The 26,113-nt window shown below is 42.7% G+C and overlaps 8 protein-coding genes across 10 annotated transcripts; 3 read left to right on the top strand and 5 right to left on the bottom strand.

Moving 5' to 3' along the window:
- The first annotated feature begins 464 nt into the window (after positions 1 to 464).
- Positions 465 to 3,111, top strand: LOC108054268 (probable peptidoglycan muropeptide transporter SLC46). Of its 2 annotated transcripts, XM_017137145.3 has the most exons (9): positions 465 to 794; positions 849 to 958; positions 1,017 to 1,167; positions 1,224 to 1,413; positions 1,468 to 1,790; positions 2,115 to 2,260; positions 2,340 to 2,529; positions 2,593 to 2,749; positions 2,809 to 3,111. In XM_017137145.3, exons 1-9 carry the CDS (start codon positions 548 to 550, stop codon positions 2,864 to 2,866), a joined length of 1,572 nt encoding a protein of 523 aa, XP_016992634.2. In that variant the 5' UTR covers positions 465 to 547; the 3' UTR covers positions 2,867 to 3,111. The 2 variants fall into 2 exon arrangements, with proteins under 2 accessions (XP_016992634.2, XP_070069252.1); XM_070213151.1 differs by lacking the exon at positions 465 to 794 and having other exon boundaries at positions 837 to 958; positions 1,238 to 1,413.
- Positions 3,112 to 4,262: 1,151 nt separating this feature from the next.
- LOC108054235 (probable peptidoglycan muropeptide transporter SLC46) lies at positions 4,263 to 7,518 on the top strand. The gene is made up of 9 exons (XM_017137100.3): positions 4,263 to 4,671; positions 4,735 to 4,844; positions 4,921 to 5,071; positions 5,583 to 6,362; positions 6,422 to 6,558; positions 6,623 to 6,812; positions 6,889 to 6,936; positions 7,001 to 7,109; positions 7,197 to 7,518. Exons 1-9 carry the CDS (start codon positions 4,545 to 4,547, stop codon positions 7,252 to 7,254), a joined length of 1,710 nt encoding a protein of 569 aa, XP_016992589.2. The 5' UTR covers positions 4,263 to 4,544; the 3' UTR covers positions 7,255 to 7,518.
- A 4,260-nt stretch (positions 7,519 to 11,778) lies between these two features.
- Positions 11,779 to 15,101, bottom strand: LOC108054387 (probable peptidoglycan muropeptide transporter SLC46). The gene is made up of 9 exons (XM_017137326.3): positions 14,763 to 15,101; positions 14,590 to 14,702; positions 13,767 to 13,917; positions 13,526 to 13,709; positions 13,030 to 13,216; positions 12,834 to 12,969; positions 12,448 to 12,774; positions 12,235 to 12,391; positions 11,779 to 12,174 (listed from the first exon to the last, which is right to left on the bottom strand). The coding sequence occupies exons 1-9, from the start codon at positions 14,929 to 14,931 to the stop codon at positions 12,111 to 12,113; spliced, it is 1,488 nt and encodes a 495-aa protein (XP_016992815.2). The 5' UTR covers positions 14,932 to 15,101; the 3' UTR covers positions 11,779 to 12,110.
- A 167-nt stretch (positions 15,102 to 15,268) lies between these two features.
- On the bottom strand, positions 15,269 to 18,569 carry LOC108054299 (probable peptidoglycan muropeptide transporter SLC46). Its single transcript, XM_017137189.3, has 9 exons — positions 18,070 to 18,569; positions 17,890 to 18,002; positions 16,986 to 17,136; positions 16,741 to 16,924; positions 16,489 to 16,675; positions 16,293 to 16,428; positions 15,909 to 16,235; positions 15,683 to 15,839; positions 15,269 to 15,610 (listed from the first exon to the last, which is right to left on the bottom strand). Exons 1-9 carry the CDS (start codon positions 18,272 to 18,274, stop codon positions 15,547 to 15,549), a joined length of 1,524 nt encoding a protein of 507 aa, XP_016992678.2. The 5' UTR covers positions 18,275 to 18,569; the 3' UTR covers positions 15,269 to 15,546.
- A 123-nt stretch (positions 18,570 to 18,692) lies between these two features.
- On the bottom strand, positions 18,693 to 19,870 carry Prp38 (pre-mRNA processing factor 38). Its single transcript, XM_017137213.3, has one exon. The coding sequence runs from the start codon at positions 19,726 to 19,728 to the stop codon at positions 18,742 to 18,744; it is 987 nt and encodes a 328-aa protein (XP_016992702.1). The 5' UTR covers positions 19,729 to 19,870; the 3' UTR covers positions 18,693 to 18,741.
- A 36-nt stretch (positions 19,871 to 19,906) lies between these two features.
- Positions 19,907 to 21,748, top strand: shrb (charged multivesicular body protein shrub). Its single transcript, XM_017137231.3, has 4 exons — positions 19,907 to 20,196; positions 20,575 to 20,752; positions 20,811 to 21,097; positions 21,158 to 21,748. Exons 1-4 carry the CDS (start codon positions 20,019 to 20,021, stop codon positions 21,196 to 21,198), a joined length of 684 nt encoding a protein of 227 aa, XP_016992720.1. The 5' UTR covers positions 19,907 to 20,018; the 3' UTR covers positions 21,199 to 21,748.
- A 176-nt stretch (positions 21,749 to 21,924) lies between these two features.
- Positions 21,925 to 22,185, bottom strand: LOC108054347 (uncharacterized). The gene has a single exon (XM_017137257.3). It carries the CDS (start codon positions 22,183 to 22,185, stop codon positions 22,048 to 22,050), a length of 138 nt encoding a protein of 45 aa, XP_016992746.1. The 3' UTR covers positions 21,925 to 22,047.
- A 134-nt stretch (positions 22,186 to 22,319) lies between these two features.
- Positions 22,320 to 25,826, bottom strand: LOC108054344 (uncharacterized). Of its 2 annotated transcripts, XM_017137243.3 has the most exons (4): positions 25,682 to 25,786; positions 24,915 to 25,107; positions 23,883 to 24,201; positions 22,320 to 22,460 (listed from the first exon to the last, which is right to left on the bottom strand). In XM_017137243.3, the coding sequence occupies exons 3-4, from the start codon at positions 24,116 to 24,118 to the stop codon at positions 22,448 to 22,450; spliced, it is 249 nt and encodes an 82-aa protein (XP_016992732.2). In that variant the 5' UTR covers positions 24,119 to 24,201; positions 24,915 to 25,107; positions 25,682 to 25,786; the 3' UTR covers positions 22,320 to 22,447. The 2 variants fall into 2 exon arrangements, with proteins under 2 accessions (XP_016992732.2, XP_070068292.1); XM_070212191.1 differs by lacking the exon at positions 24,915 to 25,107 and having other exon boundaries at positions 25,682 to 25,826.
- Between the last annotated feature and the right edge of the window lie 287 nt (positions 25,827 to 26,113).

Genomic DNA, 26,113 nt, shown 5'->3' with positions numbered 1-26,113 from the left:
ATATAAATTAAATGATGACACTTCATTTCAAACAGTGTATCTTTTCCACAAATTCAAGAATCGATCATTAATTAACTAAACTAAGTTGCCACTCGATTCACAACATGCATATTAATGAGTGTTTATCTTTTGTTTTGCAACCGCAACTCAACTCTTAATTCAGATAAGGCACGTCATGTCAATAAAAAAAGTCCCTAAGAGCAAAAGCTAAGTTCGAAACTGACTCACGTTTGGGGATCACAACAAAGATACAGTGCCTGCTCGATAAAGGAAAATTGAAATGCTCATCACAAAAATTATATGCATATTAGGAAAGAAAAAAAATGATAAATCATACACGATCTATTTTAATATTAATTATTTTTCTGAATTTGTGATGAGATAAGCTTCCAGAAGGAGAGTTTACTTTATATACATGAATTCTGAGTGGAAATCCCAAGAAAAGAGCAGGTCCCACACATAAGTGTATTCCGACTCTTTATCTGAAATCGTGTCCACTGTCGTCTGAGGCAGTTAATCAATTGTAAGTCTCAGTTGAGCTACAGAGATGAACGAAGAACCTCACGCCCACGAGAATCTGGTTGCCAAAGCCCAGAGATACGGAGATGGGGATCCTGAAATTGGCAGCACTAGTAGCGAGGAGAGTCTGGGCGGAAGCATTACATCGGTAGTGCCAGCCATTACCGAGACTACAGAACTACCAGGAGATCCTCCGACCTCAAACCCTCAAACACTGTGTATATATCTACTCGAGCCCTTCATTTTAATCCTGTTATTTGCCTACAATTTCTCGTGTAAGTTGAGTGGGATTAAGTTAGTTGGACATTCTCGATAATTTTAGATTTCAGCCACCGTACTGAAGAATGAAGTCATCTACCAAAGCTGCACAGCAGGCTTCGGTTATCCGGATAGCGTTTGCCGGCTGCTGGGCACCAAGAATGCCACGAACGACACCAAGGTTCAGATATATACTTTTGACGATAATGTGAAATACATCACAGTATTTTATTTCACAGAGAATTGAGGAGCAGGTGCAACCTTATGCTGCCCGGGTCACTTTGGCAATGAGGATAGTGGAGTGTTTTATTCCCGCTTTCTGTGGACTCTTCGCCGGGTCCTGGGCGGATCGCTATGGCCGCAAGCCTCTGCTCATGTGCTCCTTCCTGGGTGGGTTTATCTCATTGCTTACCGTTCAAATATTCTTGTCTTATTCCGATAACCAGGCTACGGCCTGCAGTATCTCATTTCAGCCGGGATAGCCTATTGTGCCGGGCAGACTCACGGTCTGGTTAGTCCCTGGTGGTATGTGCTCTCCATCGTACCCCTGTCCTGCCTAGGAAGTAGTGTCACTTATTCTGTGGCCGCAGTTTGCTTTATTGGCGATGTCTCCGAGGGCCGAGTTCGATCATACAGGTACTTGGCCACATAAGTGAAGGCATCCATATTAACAAGATCACTCCTTTTTAGGCTGATCGCCTACGAACTGGCCATATATGTGGGCTTACTCCTTGGTAGCTTCGGTTCAGGTTACGTCTATGAGGAAACCGATTCCTACATTGTGTTCAGTATTTCTGCGGTGTCCATCCTTACGGCTCTCTTCCTGATGGCGGCACTACTTCCGGAGAGTTTGCCTATCAGGAATCGCACCCAAGCAGCTCCATCGACTGACACAAGTGTGTTATCTCTGCTGAAGAGTTCTTGGAGCACCTGCACGAAACCTCGCGAGCACATGAATCGATTTATTTTGCTCACCATCATGGTAGTACTGCTGCTTACCGCATTTGTCTCAGGCAAGTCCCGAAAAATATTAATTTAAAATTCAAGCATCGTTTAAAAAGCGCCAACAAACCGAAATAGTTTAAATCAAGGTGGCCATAACGTATATTTTTGCATGTTGATTTAAGTGACAGCCCTGAAAACGGTTACCCAACTACCACTAACAATTAATAACCTCTTATATTTATTGAATAATTTTAGAACAGACATAAAAGTTATGTCAAGCAGTTATTAGTTTTGTTTGTCTACCAGTAATTATTGTTGTATCAGATTTTTAAGGTGTTATTAAAAATCCCCATTTGCGGTATTTCTTGTTTGTGGTACTTCCCTTTTTCCAGACGGAAGCAACTCTGTGTTCTATAAGTTCATGAGGATCAAGTTCCATTGGACCGTAAAACAGTTCACCGAATACGAGACGGTGAGCATTTTGGTTCCTGCAGTGGCTGGTTCCGGTGGAGTGCTCTTCATTTGGTCCCTGAGGAAGGTGAGTCCTGTGGGTGCCCAACGGGAGCATCACTATAATATCATACTTTTTATAATGTTACCTACTCAATGACCGACAGTGCACCAAATCGGCGGTTCTGTGGCTGGCCTTTGTGTCCCTGCTGAGTCACTGTTCCAGCAGCCTGATGAAGGCCTTCGCCTTGGTGAGCTGGCAGATCTATGTGGCCATAGGACTGGGCGTGTTTAAGTCCCTTGTGAATCCCATGTGTCGCACCATGATCACCAATCTACTGCCGGCTGATGAACGGGGTAAGTCCAGATAGTAAGACTTATTTCTCTGTTCTTCACACTTTCTGTGGATTCCCATTCCAGGTAAAATCTTCGCCCTACTTGGTGTCTTGCAAGCACTCTCCCCTTTGATATCGTCTACCCTGTACGTTGCGATCTACACCCGAACACTGGACAGCGCGCCGGGTGTTTTCAATGTGTTTAGCGCCTTTCTTTATGGCACTGGTATTATTCTTCTGGGGTATGTTATATTGACCCATTTCGATTGGTTTCCAATAAATTCAATGCCACATATTTCAGTATTGTTTGGTGCAAGAAGTCGAGAAATCAGGTGTACTATGAGCCGGTTTTTAAATGACTAATCGTCCATCCTAAAGACGGGAAGAAAGCGCCATATATGCCAAACTTAGACTATCAGTTTCGCGGATGGAATGGCGCTGGGAACTCCCCCAACTACCTCTAAACACAATACCCACTCATCCATAAACCATTTCGATTTTATTTACATTGTGGCGCAGTCAGTCATATGCATAAGTGTTAAGACTTAAGAATTGTAGTATCGCATTCTCTCGACTTTGCTAATCTCTCGCGATCTCACTCTCCCTTCCCTTGGCGAAAATTGTTTAATTACAGAACTCAAAATATTTTCTCATTAACAAAAATATGGGTTGTTATTGCCGCAAAGCTGTGGCGTGTGCGCAGTCACTTGACAATTCTTACGGAATATCTATAAAAATATTAAAAGGTGCATTCGATTGTGTGCCCAATGATTGGTGCTAACTACGGATTTGAGCAAATGCTAATTCCACTTGCTAATTTTAAATTAGTCGCCAGGTTTTTTACACCCTTGATCAAGATCGCTCTTATAAGCGCTATAAGCAAAAACCGAATGAAACTCAATTTACGCACGAATTTAGTGCCCCAACAGAGCAGAACGAAATCCCTCGAATTCTACATGGATTGTATCGGACCATATTGTCATCAGGCCAATTAAAATTAATATAAAATAATTATCGAAAGCAAATACAATTATAACTATAGCGATTTCGTGAGTTTTTCACTTTTCCTTATATAATGCTTAACATTAAATTTTAAGATTAGACATTTATTTTTGTGATAGAAAACTGTTGTAATAAATCGGTGCTATGAAGCGGAAAGAATCTTTTTAAATGCAAGTACTGGGTGTTTGGGTAATAGGTGCTTCTGCGGCAAAAAAAGTTTAAATTATCCTCTAAAATATGTGTTAATAGTTTTAGTTCGGGCATTTTTATGTTTCAGTCTGTAGGATTACTAAACACTTTTTAGTTTCCAACTCCCATGGGCCTGGCTCGTGCTACTCATTTGCACGATCCAAAAATACGCAGATTACTATGAATTGCCAGCAAAAAGAAAACAAACGAACGATTCAGACTTCGGACTGCGTCTCTCACGTTTCACCCATCAATAGTGGACGACTGAGTGTGGAAGTAGGGCCCAAATCTAATTTAAGCCCGACCGGCAGGGAAATGGAATTTAGCCGAATTCGATTTGAATGGAATTGAATCTGGTTGAGCGGGCCTGCAACACATTTTCGCCGTGGGGAATGCAGTTTCACGTGAATCTATCGAAGCTGGAAGCGGGTGGAACTGATGCGGCCCTAGATGAACAACTGTTCCCCTGTGGGACTGTGTACCTGCTGTATACACCTGCTATTGACTGTTGTTCTGCCACCGCCGAGAGCCCCACTATATAAGCCCGTGGATTTCGCGGTATCCGCTCATTTCGAGAACGAAACTCTAATTGCGAACCGTGTGTCGTCGCTGCCGGATTGGATGTTGATTTCGGTTTCGTGTTCCCGGCTATCGCGGCAATCAAGCGCTTGAATAATAATCGAATTAGGCATTAGTAACCCATAAATCTGTTCGGAAGTACCGGGCGCCAGGGGATTTTCTCCCATCGCGGTTACGTGACAGGTGTTGCAATGCGCCACTGAGAGGCCACTAACTTTGACTAGACATTGAATCGGGTTCAAGAATTTGCCCAAAACCGAACCAGCCATGGTTGAGAAGGCCTCGAATGCGTTTACGCTGGAAAAGCTCCGAAATCTGCAATGGCAAAAGGTGTTTCATATGTTCTACATAGAACCGGTTGTCTTCATGCTGCTGTTCTCGCACACGCTATCGGGTGAGTGACCCGGCCCGCTGCCCCCGAATCTAGCCTCTACTTACCACCCGACATCACATCCAGGCACTATCCAGCGCAACCAGGTCATCTACCAGACGTGTACGGTGATCTTTCACTACAATGAGTCCGACTGCAAGCAGCTGGACGTGAAGAACGCCAGCGCCGAGATAAATGTGGGTTCTAGTTCTAGTGGGCTTAAGCCACAAATAGCATGTTCATTCCGACCTATCTTTCTCCTCCGCTGTGTAGGCCATTGAGACGGAGCTGCAGCCGTATGTGGCCAATCTGTTCCTAACCCGCACCCTCCTGGAGAGCATTGTCCCTGCATTCTGCGGCCTGTTCATCGGCTCCTGGTCGGATCACTATGGCCGCAAGCCCCTGCTTATTGTTTCTATGATAGGTAAGACCTATTTTTGAGTTCTCTTAAACTATTGAATTTACTTCGTACAAGTGCATTAAACATCAAATGGATACTACACAATTATAGGGTGAAAGCGCAATTAAGCTTCGATGACATAACATAGTCGAACCGGTATAATCAATTCTGTAACTTATGGAGTAAAAAAGTTAAACCGTCTAGTTTCTCCTATGAAAATAAAAGTTAAAATTGTTCATCAAAATTATACGGATTTAAAAATAACTCATTTCTTTTCTATGTATATAATTGGCAGGCCACCTTAGATAATTTTGTTCAACTAATTTGCTGCACTGAAACTGCTGTAATAAAAGTTAATTTTTCAGTTTGTAATTTTAAAAGCGGGTGAAGAAACAAAATTTGTGGTAAATGTGTCAAATGGGTTAACTGATAAAAATTATATAATTTTGTGTCAATGAATCGAGGGTTTTTAAACGAAAGAGATAAACAGAAAAAGACCCAGTAATGTACTTTTAACCACTTTCCTCCTGCGCAGGATTCTCCGCCTCCTTCCTGATGATGGCCGCCATCTGCGAGCTGTCCAGCTACTATGTGGTCAATCCCTGGTGGTACATTCTGGCAGCGGTGCCTCATTCCATACTCGGCGGGAACTGCGTCTTCTCGGTGGCCGCCTTCTGCTTCATTTCGGACATCACGGACTGCAAGTCGCGACCCTACCGCATGATCTTCATGGAGTCGCTATTTTTCATCGGGCTGACCAGTGGATCCCTGCTGTCCAGCTTCGTGTACGCAGCTGTGGGAGCGGCGGCGACCATCGGCCTCTCCGGCTGCATCGTAACCTTCGCCACGCTCTTCATCATCTTCTTTGTGCCGGAGAGCCTGCACTACCGCCAGGCACAAGACGCCAAGAACGCGATCCCGGTCAGTGGGGAAAAGGATTGCAAGGAGAAGGACGTGCCGATCACCGCCTGCGATCTGCAACTGGACCGCGTGGCCATCGACTGTCCACCGAACTTCATGGACAGTGAGGAGCCCGGGAAGGACAAGAAGATGGAGCTGCCCACACCGGCGACTCCGGCGATGAGCTTCGACGACGACCTGCTGGCCAAGTACGTGGAGAGGCTGCCCCAAAAGGCGGCGGAGGAGGAGCGCAAGCGCAAGCAGGCGGAGGAGGAGCGGTCCAAGAAGGCGGGCCTATTCAGTGTGGTGCACATCAGAGACATGATTAGCACCTGCTTCAAGCGGCGCGAGCATCACGCGCGCGCCATCATCTGGCTCGTCACCCTGGCCATGTTCCTGTCCATCTTCGTCTTCGGTGAGTCTCTGCACGATCAACCTATTAAATCCACGGCTTATGCAATTGATCGCTCCCAGATGGCGTGATGACTGTGATGTACCTGTTCGTGCGGGAGAAATTCCACTGGACGGTGCGGGACTACACGTTCTTCGAAACTGTCAGCCACCTGGTTCCCATGATTGGAGCCCTCATCGGATTTCTGATCCTGCGAAAGGTGAGCTTTTTTGGCGCCCAACGTGGGGCTCAGGTGCTTATTCAGTTTACCCGTTCGTTTTCAGGTCTTCCGGCTGTCTGTTGTGACTCTAGCCCTGCTGGCCTTCTTTTCGGAGATTCTGAACAATCTGGCTAAGGGCTTCGCAACGATGCCCTGGCACATGTACCTCTCCGTTACCCTGGGCGTATTTCGATCCATCTCAGGCCCCATGTGCCGCACCATAGTTTCGAATATAGTACCCCCTTCCGATCTGGGTATGTTACGATTTCTAGTATTCCAGCACCACAGCTGTTTCTCAAAGTACAAATATTTCACCTCTCCCTTCCGTAGGCAAGATTTTCTCCATCAAGAATGTTCTGCAGTCATTCGCACCGTTTGGTAAGCGGAGCTAGTGCCATTTGATTGTTTATTGTTTTATTGACTCTTTTACTGCTAATTGCAGTGGCAGCCCCCCTGTACACCCTCATCTATAAGCGGTCGCTCACCACCTACCCGGGTCTGTTCAACTTCGTCAGCTCGTTCCTGTACCTGCTCTCGTTCGTGTTTATCGGGTGAGCTTGGCGCCCAGCGCTCGCGATGGGTCGAGGAAAACCCCTCTCCAAACCCGCTAATTGATCACACATCTCCCCTTCCCTCAGATGCGTCTTGCGGATCAAGTACAGGCACAAGCAGCACTACGCCAAGGTTCTGAAGTGAGGCGGCAGCAGCGGACCTGCGGCAAAATTAACATGTGATCATCCCAAGCAAGCAATCAAAATTTACAAGTGGAGCGAATTTAAAGATGAGAATCCGGAAAGCAGGCGTTTAACTGTTAGGGATCATCGGCTATAGGTGGAACGAACGATCTTGCTTGACTTGTTTATTTATATTTTACGCTTTAGTATTTTGAATTTGTTGTAAGGTAAAATTAAGAGTTCTATAATTTTCTAGACAATTACAATGTTATGATTCACAAACCAATTTAACATTTATTTCGGCTTAGGGGCTGTCAATTTATTACGTATTCACCATCCCCCACATCAGATATCCGTTATTCATCTAAAGTGGGTGCGAGAGAGGTTGAGGTTAATGAATGGTTAAAGGTTAAAGTATTTATTGATAATCTGAAACAAACTCATTTACACTTTAAGAAAATCTTTAAAATCAGCCTAGTGATTCTAGAGTTTAGGGGTTTTTAGCAAACTTTGTTTTAACTTGTTCGAAACACGTTGGCCCTCCATCTTTAAAAATATGGTTGCCAAAGCAACAGATTTTTAAACTAGCGCAATCTATTGAAGAAACTTTGATTGCTTCTAACTTATTAATGAACGGTTCCATTTAAATTTTTGCGTGTTAGATGGATAATATGCAACATCTTAAATTTGGCTCGATGGATGCTATATTTTTGAATTCGTTACTAAGTCCCAAGTTAAACTGCGTTTTCCAAAAAATTCCCCGACACAAGGATTCTTAGCACAAGGACCTCAAAGTTCGAAAAATTCAGAAATTGGTCAACTTTCCGGATGTTACAGTTACAAAAATTACAAAATTTTCCTATTTGTTTACAGTTCGGAAATATTAGAACGTCAAACAAATTACAAATTTTAGCTGTTACTTTTCAATGTTTTTTCTGGGGAGCTGTAACAGGAGCTTACGGTCTATTTATATAAAAATCTACTGCAAATTTTAATTTAAATTTAATTGACTTAAATTTTAAATATTAGACCAATTCGATTAACTGTGGCGGACTTACTACACATATTTTATTAAAGGAACTCTTTAAAAAACTAATAAAATTTTTGAATTTTGGCCTGTACGGGATGTGAATAATTTTGAGATAGCTTTACCAATATATATATTTTTTTAAACTCGTAATTTTTAGGTATTCAACGCTAAACCAGCAGGGTTTCTAAACAATTGTAAAGCTAAACTTATTGACCTCAAGCTCCTTGATACAGTAAAACCTAAACCGATATTTCCCTCGAACTGACAAACAGATGTTTAAAAACTTTCATATCTTTCATTAAAATTTTCAATTCAATCTTTAATTTTTAATTTTGAGGCTAAATATAGTCGCTCTTGCACTCTCTCCTTTTGCGCTCCCTCACTAAGAGTACTACCGTCCACAAAGCTATAAGTGTAATCACTGCCGCAATAATAAGAATAGCAATATTATATTTTTCCCACTCTATTGATCGCACTGTATCTCTGTTTAAGGTATTGTGTTCACTAGTTGTCGATTGCTTAGATAATTCAGTAGTTAGGGTCGTCGGTGGTTTAAAATATTTGGTGGTTCCGGTAGTCATCGTAGGTGGTTGAAAATATTCGGTAGTTGTCGTCGGTGGTTTAGAGGACTCAATGACTTCTTGATCTGAGTTGTGTCTACACCCTCCTTCCATCAATTTGACATCGTCGATACCAATGTCCCCATACGGATTATTAGGGTCCGTGACGGTGAAAACGACTTGAAAGCTCTGATCCATCTTGTCAATAGGAATAGAAAATGTATGCCACTTGGCGCCATGATCGCCAGACAGATTGAATTTGGAGGACCTGAAACATCAGAAAAGTGTTTTAAATGAAGTTCCCTTAAAACGTTTTCATATAACAAAATAATAATAGGAAGTAGAGTCCTGCATGAGTACACTTGAATTGACAAACAAGTCAATTTTTTGAAAATAGAGTGAGTGAGTTCAAGTGAGTTAACTTGGATCACTTGTTTCACATGATCACTCGTAAAAAAAAACAAGTGATACACAGAGAAAATTATACAACGTTTTAGGTGCCGTTTTAAAAATAAAAATTAAAACGTTTTAAAAATGCAAAGTAAAACGAATTTGTATGAAGCGTTTTACTTTTTAAAATGTTTCACCCCTTATTTTGCACCTAAAACTTTTGAAAATGTTCTCTGTGTACAAGCACAGAATAAAAGTGAGTGGGAGTGATAAAATTACTAAGCAAATTATTTAGGTGATTCGAAATTATTTTATATCTATTTATTTTATACTAAATCACTTGTTTTTCCTTATGAAAAAATAAAATGAAAAAAGTGATCCAAGTTAACTGATTTTAAAAATTGACTTCCAAGTACACTCATGCTGGACTCTAATAGGAAGCTATTACTACTAAAGCTAGTACTAGCCTACTAAACTTACATGTTACTAAATGTCATTGATTCGGTTTTTACAGATACTGTCAAGTTCTTTACTCCTGTTCCAAACATGAATATGTGAAACTGAAAGCACAGGGAGTTTCCCAAAGTAAGGTCCTTGGGATAGATTGGGGATAAGAAGTGTTTGTCTGCGGATAACCAAGGGTCCGTTTCCATGAGGATAAAATGTCCTTCTGTGTCACTCTGAAAGGTGTGATCCCGCTGTGGACCCGTTCCATTGGAGTGGAAATTAGTAGCAGCGCTGATCCTTTTCCATACTTTTTTCTCATTGTTATGCGCCTCCCAGCCGCACAAATCCTCTCTCTCAAAGTCACAGGAGTAATCCACTGTATTATTGCTCATCATACATGTTCCCAATTCAGTGATCCACTCCTCTCCATTGCAGTATGTGACCTTGTTTCCGGAAAGAACGTATCCTTCATCGCATTCGACCTCCGCCCTTAGAAGTGTAGTATTGGCAATGCCGTTCCTCGGACTTGGATAATTCTTGCAACCAGCCTCTAAGAGTTAAGAAAGTAATTTCTGAATTTATATGCATTTCTTAGGTAGGATTTCATCTTGACAATTAAACTTTTATCGCTGTTCTTATTACCCGTTACTCATACAGTAACGCCCACAATCGCCTTAAACTTAAGTTAAACTTAAATAAACTTAAATATTAAGAAATAGAAGGTATATTTTATATCGGAACATTCATTAAAAAGTTATGAGTACTCTACTAAAGCGTTTTCTCTTTTCGTTTCTCTGTCCGTCTGTCTGTCCGTCTGTATGAACGCTGAGATCTCGGAAACTACAAAAGCTAGAAGGTTGAGATTTCCCACACATATCCTTGGTCTTCCTACGTACCGCAAGTTTATTTCAGCCGAGCGCCACGCCCCCTCTAACGCCCACAATCGCCCACTAACGATTTTAAAAAGTGTCTGGCGCCCACATCTTTAAAGACTTTTGAAAAGTAAAATGCAATTTTGTTGTGTATATTTGTACCTATCAAAATGTAGAAGACATTTTTCAATTCGGACCATTCATGAAAAAGTTATGCGCAATCAAAAAAATGTATATATCCATCACCCTCGCACTCCCTTTAGCTGAGTGACGGGTATTCAACTTACTGGCACAGAAACGTCGTTCTTCTCTCAAGATACTCCATGTGCAACTGCCTATCGAATTTCCTTGCAGGATGTATCCGGAATTGCACTCGAATTTTAAGAGTTCCCTTTCCAATCTTATCGTGCCGTTGCCCAAGCTCATGAGTTCCACACAAAAGTTCCCGCTGGCTTGCCCAAAGTTTTTAAGAATGAGTACTGCCAGAAAAATTAAAATATTAAAATGAACGAAGGCCATTGCGGAATGTGTTATATCTTAAAGTTCGATAACGACTGAGCTGAGCTAAGCTTACTTTTTATAGCTTTAGCAGAAAGGTTCAATACCGGAAGTATATATTTGTAGATTTGGGCACTAGATATGCATATACAGTCAAGCTTCTATATCTCGAACTTACGTAACGTAAAGGTAAAATATAAGAATAAATTTTCTTATAATATAAACAAAAATATATTTCTTTAACTGGCATTCTTGCATTGTCTCAGTAATATTTGGTGTTCCCTACATAGTCCGTCATAAAAAACCAATCGTCTTTGATAGGAAGAGATTTCTGTGACACCCCCGAGTACATTTTACTTTATTGATATTATACTATTATTATACTTTTTATGTTTTCATATATTTATTAAATAATAAACCATCCAATTTGTTTAGAATTTTATAACTTCTATTACGAAAGAGAACAAATTTTAGATGACTATTTTTCAGAATTAATGTTTTGCAAACCGAGCTTTTGTCGATTTCGAGCATTTCTCTTAATTAACCATGTGCACGTAGTTGTATGTATAGAAGCTCGACTGTTTCTTATTTCCATTTGGTTTCAAAGAATTTTTAACAATTTATTAAATGAAAGAAAAACATGGATCTGAGTCATTTCTTATCATAAATAATTCTTACTGCACTCCAACGACCACAAATTGAAAAAAGTGGTTTTCCCACCATATTGAATATTAGACAAAAATTCTGAATAAAATAAAGATGGGAGGAGCCAAGCAACAGTATGTTTTTTCGTAAGCAACACTTTTGGACACTTTCCATAGAGGCTCGAAGGTATTTTACTTTCCGTTTAGTTTAAAAAGTTCTGCATTGTAGTTTAGAACTTAATCTTTGGTAAATATTAAATGGTACAATCAAAAAGTCCTACACTAAATCTTAATATTTACATTTAACTAGGCCTAGCCTAAGAAAATATTTATATAATACTTTTAAACGAACTAGAAAACTTCTTGATACACTGGCTTTTGAATGGTTACAATTGTACAATATTTGTAGGTTCTATTCAAATAACTTCATAAGTAGGTCAACTTCCTATAGCCTGGTAAGCACTGTCTCTGCCCATAGATTTTTGAATGCCGAAGACCGCCCTGAAATGGGATGTTTATTTAATTTCAGAACAGGAACTTTAACTATTTAAAGGTACTCACGCCGACATGCAGTAGCACAGGAAGTACAGTCCTACGCTGATGAAATTGAAGATGCCCGGGTAAAAGTTAACTGTGGCTTGGTATACGGCCGTATAAAGAGGTGCAGCTCCCAGGGGTGATATGGACTGCAGGGAAGTGGTTAGGGAGAATATTTTACCTGCGAAAAATTGTTTTATTAGCATTTTCCAGGTCTTTAGAATCCCTCTGACTCACCCAATTCCGAGCTGGGAGTCACGTGCGAAAGGATGGCCTTGCACATTGGCGACATAACTCCTCGCATCATGCCCAGAATCAGGGCCAAGTACATCTCGCTACCATATACGGCCGTGGCCCTGACCGTGCTTTCTAGGACGCAGCAGGCGAATGCCAGGAGCGTCATCATGATGGTGGACATTCCCAGAAGACGACGCAGCAGGATCATGGCAATGGTGCTCCCCACCACTTGGATGACGACCCTTGCCGCGTTAAAAACGCTGTAATCCTGGACTGTGTAGTCAAACTGCTTCCGCATGAACATGTAGTTCACTGTGGACTCGCCCTCTAAAAAGTCAAATGAGTATTCAGATCCTGGTCTGAAGGTGGCAGGTAGCTTTACTCACCCATAGCAAAAACGCTCAAAGTCAGCGACATGATAACAAACCAGATGATAGCCCGATCGTAATTCTCGCGTTTCCTAATGCAGGTCTTTACTAGAACCTTCACCAGGTCAAGACGGAAAAACTCTCGAATGCGGGACTGAGGGAACATTCCATTAGTAAGCAACAGTGGAAAGATTTTCTTATATAATATACTTACCCCAGTTTGCAAATCTTCAGACTTGAGACTCTCTGGCACAAAGAAGTATACGTAGAATAGCGCCACAGAGATGATGGAACCGACCAAGATAAAAAGTGTTGAGGCTCCGGTGGCGGCATAGATATATCCACTAGCCACTCCGCCTGCCATCATACCCAAACCTAGGGCAGCTTCCATTGTCACCATTCTGAAAGTAAGTCAGTTTTAAGTAGGTAATCTAATTTATAATGAAACGTTAATGAAATCTCGTCCAGCCAAATTCAAAACAAATTTGCTTGGAAGAGATAAGGAAAACCATTCATAAAATATTAATTTATTAATTTTTAGAAAATGTTTTATAAAAGAGTTACCTTTTACAGTGGAACTTTTACAATAATAAAATTCGTCCATGTGCAACATTTATAATAATTTGCGTATTATTATTTTTATACCCGTTACTCTTACTTTAAGTTAATATTTATGAATATCTACGCCTTGTATTATCCTTTTTACTCACCTCATGGCTCGCTTATCCTCGGTGGCCACATCGGATACGTGGCAGTAGAGAATGGTGATGAGGGCGCAAGTGCCTCCACTAAACACCGATGGCACGGAGGACAAGAGGAACCACCAGGGACTGATATTGGTGGCCGTAGTTATTTGTGTAAGAACTACTAGAATAATGGCACTGACGAAGAAGCCTAAAAAGTAAATCGTTCGTCATATTTAGAATTCGTTTCTGGGCTATTTTATCTCACCTGTAAATGTGGACAGCAGGATGGGTCTTCTGCCGAATTTATCCGACCAGGGTCCCAGGAAAAGGCTTACTATTGCGGGCACTGTGCTCTCGAGCATTGAGCTTATCATCGTGATGGTAGAGGCATACTCCTGAACTTGCCCCTCGATCTTCTGCAAAATGGGAACTCTGTTTGATAGGGGATTCTTTAATGCTGATAAGCCCGAATAGTTGTCGTCACGTTTCTATGAGTCACCATGGGAGGTGGGGGTTCTGGCACGGCTTAACTATCTGCACACATGCATGTCAAAATATCATAGCCGATTTGTATACTGTGCTCGATAACTTTTAATGATAAGACGATCTATTAGTCATAAACAATTTGGGTTTACTTTTGTTTTGGTCAACTGATAAGATGAAACAGGTAGCACAATTGGAATACATAAGGAGAAATGAGTTAAAAGAAACACCTGAAAACTTTATTTGAAATGAATACTTATTTGTAGAAAACTAAATGATTTTACTGTATACCATTTTCGACCCTATCGTTCTTTTTGGCTTTGGAGGCCCGATAAGAATTTTTTGAAAGAAAACATACAGAATAGCACATAAAATATAACAAGAATAGAGAAAATAAAATTTTTTAAAGTAAGTACATTACTGTTTGTTTTCACAGCAATAAAATGAGTGCTAATTGGAATGCAATTGATTTTCAATAAATTCCCGAAGCACCCGTGTAATGTATGTAACTGCTAACTTGGCGTGTTCGTCTGTATAGTGCAATCGCATATATTAATTCAATTAAAAATACGTATACGCCCGGTTGGATACTTTTTACAACATACCTTAACCTCATCGGAGGCACGATCCGTACCGAGAAATGGCTCGCATTCGGTTGCATTATATTTCATGACCGTGACGCAGGTTTGGTAGAGTATCTGGTTCTGATAGACAGCATCTGGGGGCGAAACAATCTGATCTATAGACGCCCACTGCAAAGGCCGCGATTCATACACACCTGTTAGGAATCTGCCAAAGAAAACCAGAAATACGGCTGGCTCTAGAATCAGCGAGCGGGGTCGTTTTAGCCATCTACCGAAAATCCGACTGGTGGGTGGGGCCAGCACTGCGGTTTCCAGCGCCTCATCATCGCCGCCAACAATTGGCTCCTCATCATCTCTCGGCATTCTGCTTAAGCGAAGGTCACGGCCTTATCGCACACTCTTTCTAACAAAGTGATCGCTGCAATTATCGTGTAGACAAAGGAATTAGCGATTCATTCAGCTAGCCAGCAATATATCGTAGCGGGAGCAGTGGTAAACCTCCGCGCGCGCCGAACTCAAGTGCTACACTAACTGCTGGGAGCAGCTGAATTCGACGACGTAAACAAACAAAGCGAGCGATTGCCAATTTGAGCACACAAAACCGTTTGCTGCGCCCCATCTCCACCCGCTCGAAGCGCTCCCTTTCAAGAACCCCACTTCTCTCGACACACTATCTGATTTATGCTATTAGATATTGATATTCGGTGTATTTACAGTTTATTGTCACACTGAAAACAGTCGAATCTTTTCTTCTTAACTTACAATGTTTGCACATGCAAAACACAGTCCAGATAGCGGACAGTACATGCATAGAATTAAAACTCATAATAATACTTGCACAAATACAAGGAGTACAAACACTAGATTAATTTACAAAAATAGTTTCTAATCGTTCAAAATGAGAGCTCTTCGCAGCACTTGCAGGAGGAATTTAACTTATGAGATACATTCAGCTAAATCGGAGCGCCGGGTAGCTGGTTAACTGCCTATAGCCTGGTAGATACTGCTGCTGCCCATCGACTTCTGGATTCCGAAAATCACCCTGTAAAATTAAAAATTAAATTAAATCATAAAAGCAGGTACGATATTCAGTCTGGAATTTCCATTTACTTACGCTATCAGAATGTAGCAGACAAAGTATAGAACGGCGCTGATGAAATTGAAAGCTCCTGGGTAGTATTGCAACGTTGCCTTGTAGACGGTTGTGTACAGAGGAGCAGCCCCGAGCGGGGACACCGACTCCATGGAAGTGGTCAGAGCGAAAATCTTGCCTAAATTGCACGGAAATTGTTTTAGTCAATCGATCGGACACGCTTCGCTGATTGCTGGGATCCACTTACCCACTTCCGTGGCAGGCGCAACATGCGAGAGAATCGCACGACACATAGGACCCATGACGCCCCGCATCATTCCCAGCGTCATGCCCAAGTACATCTCCTGCCAGTACACGGCAGTGGCTCGCACCGTGCTCTCCAGGACGCAGCAGGCCAGGGAAAGCATCGCCATTGTAACGATGGACATTTTTAGGACCCGTCGCAGTACCACCATGCCGACAATGCTGCCCACGATTTGGATCACAATGCGGGAGGCGTTGAACAGGCTGAAGTCCTTGATGGTCCAGTTGAATTGATCCTGCATGAACATGTAGTTTACAGTGCCCTCGCCCTCTGCAAGCAATAGTTAGATTAGATTTGTTGGGCGGTCTCCAGCCTTAATTTAGTTACCCATATCGAAAATGGCTATCGTCAGGGCAATCATAGTAAGCCAGATGATGGCGCGATCAAAGTTTGGTCGCCTTTTGAAGCAGGTGCGTACTAAATCCTTGACCAAATCGAAACGGAAGAACTCGCGGATTCGCGACTGTGGATAAGGAACAAGGAGTGAGCTATACATTTTCCGCTGGCTAAGTAAATGACTTACTCCTGTGTGTATATCGGCTGGATTTAAGCTCTCTGGCACAAACAGAAATACGTACATCAAGGCAAGCATCATCAGGGTTCCGGCTACGGAAAAAAGAACCAAGGCATTCGTGGCGGCATAGATGTAGCCGCTGGCCACATTGCCCATCATCATTCCAGCGCATAGGGAGGCCTCATTGAGAACCATTCTAGAGAAAAAAGGATGGAAACTAAGTTATTCCGTCTGGGTTACAATCAGGGATTCTCCACTCGCCTTAAAGCCTTCTTTCGCTCCTTGGCCACATCGGATATGTAGCAATAGATGCCCGTGATCAAGGCGCATGTTCCACCGCTTAGGACCGAAGGAACTGAGGACAAAAGGAACCACCACGGGCTAATATTCGTGGACCTGGTTATGTAGGTAATAACTATTAAAATTAGAGCGCCAGAGAGGTAACCTTTAAGGGAAAAACATGAAATCAGTATGCGTTTTAAATGGCCCTAACGGCCATAACCAACCCGTGAAAGTAGTCAGCAGAATGGGTCGCCTTCCGAACTTGTCGGACCAGGGACCCAGGAATAGACTCGCGAAGGCAGGTATTATACTCTCCAGCAAAGAGGTTGTCATCATGATATTTGCCGAATACGTCTGTACTATCACTTCGACTTCCTGAAAAAACAGAAGTTCTTTTTAGAACAATGCACAACTGCGGTTCACGTTTTTTTGCATGATTCACCCTGGCTCAACTGGTATCTACGCTTTGCTAGAGTTCGATACTATTTAGTCACAAAGGATTGTGCTTACTTCTGTTTTGCCCGCTGATAAGCCTTGAATGTCGTGCTAAATGCCTTATCTCTAAACTCCAAACAATGGAACTGTTGCATTAGATTAAACCGATTCGCTAAATAGATTTTGCTTTGTCACGTTGGATGCTGATATACTCAGAATAAGTGGGTCACGTCTTATATGATTGTATTAATCTCAGCGAGCTAAATACTTTAAACTTTAGCATTTCAAATGCCTTTGTAAAATACATGTGTACATATTTTAGTTAATGTTGATGTTACTTGGTAGTTCCACAGATTTGAATAAATTTTAAAATTTCCCAAAATGCACATAAATTAGTCAATATTGACGTTACTTGGTTAAATAGAGTTAAATGCATTTTAAAATGACCTTAAACGTATTAATATTAATATTTTAAATTAAGTCAGGGCAATTTTTCCCAGTGATATTTTGATATTTTTTGATCGCTAGTATGTATACCAAAAACCCGTAACGCCCCGCAAACCAGCAAAAACAATTTGTAAAGAGATAAAAACTTTGCAAGCTAAAACCAGACACGAGAACAGCAGCAAAGCAAAGCCAAAGCTATATGCTATGTGTGTAGTACACAGTTGTAGGTCAAAATTATCCACTTACTTTATCCGCATCCGATCCGCGATCGATGCCCAGCAACGGCTCACATTGCGTGGCATTAAATTTCTCGATGGTGACGCAGGTCTGGTAGAGGATCTGATTTTGATAAACCGCCCCTAAAACAGACACAAAGTTAATTGAATGATGCACTCAATCAGAGATTTTGTCTGCTCGCCGTCATACCGATTAGATATCTGGCGAAGAAGATTAGAAAAACTGCGGGCTCCAGGATGAACCAACGGTAGCTGTTGAAGTCATGGGGCGGAGGAACTGGAGGAAGGTCCACCTGCTCACTGCTGGCCGCAGAAGAGGCGTCCAGAATGCGTGGCGCCGAATCTTCGCCAGCCTCCACATCGGTCACCAAGGCCTCCGTATCAGAGCGGGGCATTCTGCCGTTCCGTTTCGTCCCCGACTTGGTAGTTATCTCTCGCGGAGCTTGGGGATCCGACTGCCTTCCACCAGACTTCCGTAGATAATGGAATTAGCAATTCATTCACCAGAATGCAGCGCAGTTCCTCTCATGGACTTCCAAACGCGACGGCGGGTTTTCAGATACTAACGCCTCAACTGCTTTACTGCTGATTAACGCGGATTTGTCGTTGCCTATAGCCCTGATGATATTGCATGTATTATTTTCACCAATACTGTTGGACGGATTTCTTCCGTAATTAATGTCGTTATTTAAAACTTTCTAAAGGCAGCAGCAACAGCTGATTGCTCTGCTTCTTCTATGTTATTGTTTTCATTTCGATTGGCGATTCTTATTTCTGGGGATGCCAACTTGTGGAAAATTGAAAGCAGCCGTTGAAGTTTTTTATATTTTTACTGGTCAATTGATTCAATTTAAACTTAATCTTAGTAGCGGCGTCGATCTCGTTCTCCCCGCGAATCTCGTTCGCGCTGATCATGACGTCCGCGGTCGCGTTCTCGCTCCCTTTCCCGGCGATCTCTGTCCCCGTTCCTGTCCCGCTCCCTCATCCTGTCCCGATCCTGGCGCTCCCTATCCCGATCCTGGCGCCCACCGGTTTGCCGGCGGTCATAGTCCTCGTTCTGGTTGTCCCGGTTGCGCACTCGGTTCCGCTGGCGGTCGTAGTCCTCCAGTTCATCGTAGTAGTCCCGGGAGCGGGCGTTGTTGCCCTGCCCAGATCTCCGGTCGCGCTCCCGACTGCGCGACCTGGACTTGGAGCGGGCTCTTCGCGGTCGCCGCACTGAGGCAGAGTTCTCCTTGGGCCTGCTGGCATCGTCCGCCTTCTCCTCGTCGCTGGGCAGCTCGTCGTCCAAGTCCTCGTCCAGCACAGACACCTTGGGCTCGATCTCGTTGTTCTCCTCCAGAATGGAGCGCTTCTGGATGCGGGGCAGTATGATGTCGCAGACACGGTCGTTGCGCAGCAGTTCGTCTATGTACTCGTCCATGTAGACGATCTCGAACTGGCCGGCGCGATTCTGGCGGCGCAGCTTGCGGTTGTCAATGTACAGGGGCTCCAGGTACTTGTAGCAGTCCAGCGCGGCTCCCGTGAGCCGCAGATAGAAGGCTCCCAGAGCGCGCACGTACTTGAACTCCTCGTTCTTGATGAACTCCACCACGATGTCCTTCTCCGGCTGGATTTGCAGCATCTTGAGCGTGAGGCAGAGGAACTGGGTGGGCTTGATGTTGCCGCCGTAGACGCCGCCCACGAAACGCAGCTCCATGGCCTTGTCCACCAGCAGTTCCGCCGTGAGGGCGAAGCACTGCTCCTTCCAGTACTTCGAGTCGTAGATTCTCGAGCGGATGATCTTCTCGATGAGGTACTGCGGATTGGTGCCGTGCACATTTTTTGCCTCCTTCACCGTGCGGTTGGCCATTCTTGGTGGCTTCCTGTTCTCTGGTCACCAGTAAGAGTTGATGCCAGGCGGAAAAATGTGATAATGCAAGGGTTTATTTATTTTTTCGGCGTTTTCCAGCCAGAGTGACCACCTCGGCGCCTAGCGAAATATACCTTCCTGCCACCGCATACAGAAATTCGATAGCGATAGCACAGGGCAATCGGTATCGGGTGACGCATACGAACAACAGCTCCCAGACAACCAAGAAACGCAATTGCAGGAAAAACCTACTTATTCGCTAACTCCGGGTGAAAAACAGAGCAGCCAGGATGAGTTTCTTCGGGAAGATGTTCGGCGGCAAGAAGGAGGTGGCCCCCACCACCGGCGAGGCGATACAGAAGCTGCGCGAGACGGAGAACATGCTCATCAAGAAGCAGGAGTTCCTGGAGGCCAAGATCGAGGACGAGCTGAACATAGCTCGCAAGAATGCGTCCAAAAACAAAAGAGGTATGTCTGGTGCCTGGCGAGGTCCTTGCAGTTCCGGTGGACCACTTGGATGGGCCAGGGCGAAATGACTCATTGCTTTGTTTTTGTTGCGGCCGAGAGGCCCTCCCAATTAATCAGACCCCCGTGCTGCCAGCAAGTAGAACTCTCAATAAAACAATCTGTATTTCTTCGCCCTTCTCACCCGCACACCATTCGATGCCTGGACGTGTCCGCTCATCGCTAAGAACGTAATATAAACATTCCTTTTGATACCCAAATCAAACGCAAGCCATGCAGTAGAGTAATTCGAAGCACGCATAGCTAATTGGCCATATCATATGTAGAATATAGAATTCAGTCCTGCGAACCATCTAATCAGTCCCCTTGTCACCTTTTTAGTGGCCCTGCAAGCGCTCAAAAAGAAGAAGCGCCTGGAGAAGCAGCTGCAGCAGATCGATGGCACCCTGTCCACAATCGAGATGCAACGGGAGGCCTTGGAGAGCGCCAACACAAACACTGCCGTCTTGACCACGATGAAGAATGCCGCGGATGCCCTCAAAACAGCCCATCAGAACATGTAAGTCATAGATCCACTGGAACATGTGGTCCAGATACTAACCTTTGCTTTCGCGCAGGGATGTGGACAAGGTGCACGACATGATGGACGACATTGCCGAGCAGCAGGACGTGGCCCGTGAGATCTCCGATGCCATCTCCAACCCAGTGGCCTTTGGGGCCGATCTCGACGACGAGGATCTCGAGCGGGAACTCGACGAGCTGGAGCAGGAGAACTTTGATAAGGAAATTATTGGAATTCCCGAGCCGGCGCCCACATTGCCCGAAGCGCCCACAGAAGATTTGCCCGAAAAGGCCAAGGAAAAGAAGAAGGCGGCTACCACGGCAGCTACAGCGGCCGATGATGGTAAGTTTTCCTTCCACGTGTGGAGTACTCCAGTTAATTATCGTTTATATTTAATTGCAGATGATCCAGACATGAAGCAGCTGCTATCCTGGTCCAACTAAACGAAAGCGCTATCGAAATCTCCTCACTGTTCTGCAGATTCACCCCCGACCCAATCGTTTTTGTTTTAATTAATAATCAATAATATTAATTAAGCCGAAATTTTAGTTTCAAGCGAAAGGGAGAAGAACAAGGCATTAATTCCTTTGGCAATCTATCAAATGGTACATAAAATAGGAATGTGATTTAACAAATAAAGGAAAGGAGCATAGTCAAGCCACACATCAGCAACCGTAGAGAACTGCATCGAAAACAATGTATTTTTATATTTCTTTCGAATTCATTTGTTTATTTTGTTTTACGGAAGTTAATGGCCACTAACTGAATGCAGATCTAATATTCCAACCAACAAAAGTAGTTTTTTTAATTAAACAGCAATATGTTTTGTGGCACTCATATTTCCGCAGACTTAGCTTTGTATTGAAAAATTCACATAAATAAAAGTAAGAAGCCGCTCGACTGCAGACAATTCAGTACTAGCGAGAGGAAAAAAGAAATAATAAACCAAAATATTTTATTAAAAATGTGTATAAACACCGGATGTAAGGCTTAGAAATTTGATTTATTAATCTTATCACCTGGCGAACGGAAATATCTTATCTTAAAGTAAGCAAGAGATCGGGGATTGAAACTGTAAGCAAGTTTTTAATGATTACCATCTTACCTTACTGTGGGGTTTTTCAGATCCACAAAATCCCCGTTCCTTACTGATTTATAAACGTTACCCATTTAATTTTAATGCAATTTGGAGTAGACTTTTATTACAAATCGATCGGTTGTACATCAATATCATTTTAGCTATGGCTTGCTTAGTCTATGTACTACGGACTTGGCTATTTAGTGAAAGGCACTCAGGTCTGCTGCCTCAGGCTCTTCACATACCGCACAGGAACTTCAGGCAGGTACACGCAGACAAAGAACATCAAAGGCCCGAACAAAATCATGCAGATCAGCCAGTAGACCAAGCCCAAGATTGTGATGGCGTCCATATAGGAGGGAGGGGATCGATCGGACAGTACGTACAAATGTGGGGGTAGATGAATGTCTTCTTTGTATAATTGTAAATAAATAACTAGTATCACTAAACACCGGACTCGGCCAATGGAGATGGTGCAACAAGGCAAAAGGCTATTGTCGCCGCTAGCGCTCCGATGTTCCTAATAGGATTACAGATATATAGCTGCAGGTCACTCAAGATACGGATCCCGACTCATCCGGTTGATGCTCGGATCCACAATGGTCTGGTAATCTTCAGGCGCGCCACCTAAAACGAAGCGAAACGAGTGATGGTATTGCATCAGTTGCGATTCTGGTAATTATTCACGCGATTGAGGATCTTACGGCGTGCTGAGAGTCGGAATGCCCAATGGTAACTGACCAGCTGCCCCCTGACTCACGCACTTTATACCACCTGGCAAGGCCCACGCCCAGATTGGTTATTTTCGGGGCTATCCCGGCCACTCACATTCTAAATACGGGACTTTCTCAGCTGTTCGCAGCGGCAGTGGATTCGCGACTGATTCTTAACTGGTTATGCAGTTCCAGTCCAGATCCCCTCCAAATATCAGGCTATCTCGCTCAGAACTTTGAGCCAACTTAGGCCGTACAAACAGCGCTCAAAACTCGGGCGTTCAAGGTGAGCTTATAAATCTATGACCGCACAAACTGGTTTGCCAGTCTCCACAGAACGTTCGGTTACGGTCTTTGGCATTTAATTAATCATATTGCTCGAGCTTAACCCCTGTTGTAATCGACAATTGCAGGCGTTGAACGGCTATCAGGGGTCCGAAATTACTGCACCTACCAAACCATTTACTCATGGGCTTCCATGTGCAATGGCTGATAGGGCGGTTGCCAGATAATCAAATTATTCTCTCGAGCCAAGTAAACAAAGTAATAAACAAGCACAGGAAATAAAAAACCTCTTAAGAACTACTCACAAAATGGAATAGATATGGAGAAACCAAAGATTGGGAAAGGGAATACAAAGATACCATTATAGATAAACAACTCAAAGGGTCACTGATCCTACAAATTAACTATTCACTTTTTATATACTTCCTATTAGAGTCCTGCATGAGTACACTTGAATTGACAAACAAGTCAATTTTTTGAAAATAGAGTGAGTGAGTTCAAGTGAGTTAACTTGGATCACTTGTTTCACTTGATCACTCGTAAAAAAAAACAAGTGATACAAGCACAGAATAAAAGTGAGTGGGAGTGATAAAATTACTAAGCAAATTATTTAGGTGATTCGAAATTATTTTATATCTATTTATTTTATATTAAATCACTTGTTTTTCCTCATGAAAAAATAAAATGAAAAAAGTGATCCAAGTTAACTGATTTTAAAAATTGACTTCCAAGTACACTCATGTAGGACTCTACTTCCTATGTACTTATTGTAAAAATCCAAATTTTATGAAAGCTAAAAGTCCTCAAAAATGTAAGACAATATTTTCATGATCGAATTTTTTCAAATCCTCTTAAAATAAAAAATTGTTTATGATGACCACACTACATGATCTTCTGGCAAATCAATTGAATTAGGATTGCATGTATATTAATAATAAACAATCGGACTTTGAATCCTCTAAACCTATTCTTTTAAAAATATTTTAAATTCTATGCAAACTTCTCATCCCAAGCTCTCAAAAAACCATTCTGAAAAGAAAATGAAACTTACATGATGTAGAAGTAGTTATCACTGTCCTTGCGCTTAACATCGCAGGGATTTCCGCTCTTGCTGGTCGTGGAGTTGGTGGTTCTTGCTCCTGGCTCAGGATCTGTGTGCTGGGAGCTAGTGCTCCAGCTGCGACCCCAAGGGCTTCTGATCGAGGATCCGGGTACATTTGACTGCTGGTTGTTGGCCAGGTTTCCATCTTTGCTGGAACCGGCGAAGAACGACTTGACGCTATCCATGTTGCGACCCTCGCTGCGGATCTCGTTCCGATTGGCTGTGTGTATTTGTCGAGCCTCCGAAGAAACGCCCGAAATTGATAAAGCTAAAAATATATATGTGAAGACACCGAAATTTATTTATTATGACTGAAATCTTGTTTTTTTGGTGGGCTCGTGCCCGTCAAGTTGTTTCCAAGTGTGGGGATATTTCTTTTTTTGGCTGTCGTACGATCTAAATTGAATTAATTTAAGGTGCAGTTGGAAAACAAGTCAAGTTATTGATAAGGTCTTGGTATACATTTATTATTATCGTATCTGCTCCAGGTGGCCATCTTGGAGGTTTCTGTTTGTTTGCTTTCCTCGAGTGGGGGTCTTTTGTTCTCCATTTGGAAAAGTATATAACACAGAACAAAGTAAAGAGTGTAGGACGGTATTTTTAAGTTACTTAGGCTGATCAAACAGGCTTCGATAAAATTGCACGTATGTAAGTGGCAAGTGCGTCGTAGTTTCAGGTTGAGTCGGACATATTCTAATCTAAATATATAGGTGTTGCCGCATACATATTATCAATTAGCAGTTCAAAACAGTTCACTGGCTAATCTGATAGTGCGGTTGGAAATCGACGGAAACACGCGCCGCCCTCGGGAGCCATGGGAAATAGTTAAGTTGTTTGGGTTTTGGGCTCATATTAATTGGTTAGTCGGACGTGGCACGATAACCGGGGGTGGGGGCCTTGAAAACCCACCGAATTCGGGGGAAATTCAAAGTGGGTCTGGAACTGATAAGCGGGCGAGGTCAACCCAGGCAACTGACCTACCTCAAAAGCACTCTTGCCACTTGCGACGCGATCAAAATGCGTGACTCTGCTGCGGGCTTTGAGTCCAATTGGTTTGACACGATTTCTCCGACTTCTCTCAGTGCACTCCCACGAAAAACAGAAACAGCAAGACGATCACTTCCAGTTGCGGGGAGAGAACTGTGAACCGTTTTGCACAATGTCTGCGATCGCACTGAAAACGAAACAAGGCACGGCATCGGCATCGAGTGTTTTTAGTTTTAATCAATTTTAAATGTGGGTGTGTGTGTCTACCACGCAGCACCCATACAAAGCCGCCTATGCACCGAAAAAAATCGTTTACAGAATGGATTTTACATCTGAATACAGGCAAGTTTTAAATCATTGATCGGTTAAAAATGTGTGAAAAATCTGTGTATTGGAACCTGAAAAAACACAGCTCAAGTTTTTAATTTATTCACCAAACCTTTCTTATTTAATACCTCATTACCTATTAAACTATTTTTAATTTTAAGGAGTTTCAAATCAAAATTTGGAAATATTTTTGGAACACAATAATAACATAATAATTTCAAGTGTATACATATGTTTGCTATAGCACTGTGTCTGTACCATGAGTTTCTTTGGGTGTTTCACCGTCTGGAAAGCGTCTGGTTTCTAGTATTGGTACCTGACTTTCCGAGGCGGTTTTTCTAGTTTGTTTTGATCGCCGTTTCTTTTCAGTGATTCCCCGTCTACTTGGTCTGTTTTTGGCTGCATCTGTTTTGGCAGCTAAATTTACGTTCTACCTGGTTCATCACTGAGCAGCCTTGCCAACGAACTTCCGCCCTTGCTCTTTGTTTCACTTTTCCGTCTTTCCTCGTCTTTTTCTACTTTTTTTCTTTTATTGTGATCTGATGCATGTTGATTGCTGTGGACTTTGGACCCTCAGTTTTTCCTCGGTTTGTAATGCTTGTTTTTACACACTACAGGGAGTAGGCGACTTGAGAATCACTCTTTTTCACTCTGATAAAGTTCAGTCGAATTCCTATATTAATAGATAATTTCAATGATTCATTGACCCAATTAAATGCTGGATGATATCTGTAGGATATTAAAAGAATTGCACAAACTGCAATCGCTGAATTCTTTTGAAGTGATAAAAATTGATTAAGTATTCGCAACATATGTTTTCAAAATTTAAAAAGAGCGACAGTTCAGATAGCATAATAAAGCTTTTA

Source organism: Drosophila takahashii, chromosome 2R (assembly GCF_030179915.1).
Source record: "Drosophila takahashii strain IR98-3 E-12201 chromosome 2R, DtakHiC1v2, whole genome shotgun sequence".
Classification (NCBI taxonomy): domain Eukaryota; kingdom Metazoa; phylum Arthropoda; class Insecta; order Diptera; family Drosophilidae; genus Drosophila; species Drosophila takahashii.
The sequence above is the reverse complement of the archived record's forward strand: the minus strand, read 5'-3'. Positions and strand labels throughout refer to the sequence as shown.

Coding starts and splice junctions, on each gene's coding strand:
- LOC108054268 (XM_017137145.3), top strand. CDS start 548: ATGAACGAAGAACCTCACGCCCACGAGAATCTGGTTGCCAAAGCCCAG. Junction 2,261..2,339: donor TCATTTGGTCCCTGAGGAAG/GTGAGTCCTGTG, acceptor AATGACCGACAG/TGCACCAAATCGGCGGTTCT. Junction 2,750..2,808: donor ACTGGTATTATTCTTCTGGG/GTATGTTATATT, acceptor CACATATTTCAG/TATTGTTTGGTGCAAGAAGT.
- LOC108054235 (XM_017137100.3), top strand. CDS start 4,545: ATGGTTGAGAAGGCCTCGAATGCGTTTACGCTGGAAAAGCTCCGAAAT. Junction 4,672..4,734: donor GTTCTCGCACACGCTATCGG/GTGAGTGACCCG, acceptor CATCACATCCAG/GCACTATCCAGCGCAACCAG. Junction 6,937..7,000: donor GCAGTCATTCGCACCGTTTG/GTAAGCGGAGCT, acceptor TGCTAATTGCAG/TGGCAGCCCCCCTGTACACC.
- LOC108054387 (XM_017137326.3), bottom strand. CDS start 14,931: ATGCCGAGAGATGATGAGGAGCCAATTGTTGGCGGCGATGATGAGGCG. Junction 13,918..14,589: donor GTGCCTCCGATGAGGTTAAG/GTATGTTGTAAA, acceptor CCCATTTTGCAG/AAGATCGAGGGGCAAGTTCA. Junction 12,970..13,029: donor CTGAAGATTTGCAAACTGGG/GTAAGTATATTA, acceptor ATGTTCCCTCAG/TCCCGCATTCGAGAGTTTTT.
- LOC108054299 (XM_017137189.3), bottom strand. CDS start 18,274: ATGCCCCGCTCTGATACGGAGGCCTTGGTGACCGATGTGGAGGCTGGC. Junction 16,676..16,740: donor GAGCGAAAGAAGGCTTTAAG/GCGAGTGGAGAA, acceptor TTTTTTCTCTAG/AATGGTTCTCAATGAGGCCT. Junction 16,429..16,488: donor CAGCCGATATACACACAGGA/GTAAGTCATTTA, acceptor CCTTATCCACAG/TCGCGAATCCGCGAGTTCTT.
- Prp38 (XM_017137213.3), bottom strand. CDS start 19,728: ATGGCCAACCGCACGGTGAAGGAGGCAAAAAATGTGCACGGCACCAAT.
- shrb (XM_017137231.3), top strand. CDS start 20,019: ATGAGTTTCTTCGGGAAGATGTTCGGCGGCAAGAAGGAGGTGGCCCCC. Junction 20,753..20,810: donor AAAACAGCCCATCAGAACAT/GTAAGTCATAGA, acceptor GCTTTCGCGCAG/GGATGTGGACAAGGTGCACG. Junction 21,098..21,157: donor AGCTACAGCGGCCGATGATG/GTAAGTTTTCCT, acceptor ATTTAATTGCAG/ATGATCCAGACATGAAGCAG.
- LOC108054347 (XM_017137257.3), bottom strand. CDS start 22,185: ATGGACGCCATCACAATCTTGGGCTTGGTCTACTGGCTGATCTGCATG.
- LOC108054344 (XM_070212191.1), bottom strand. CDS start 24,118: ATGGATAGCGTCAAGTCGTTCTTCGCCGGTTCCAGCAAAGATGGAAAC.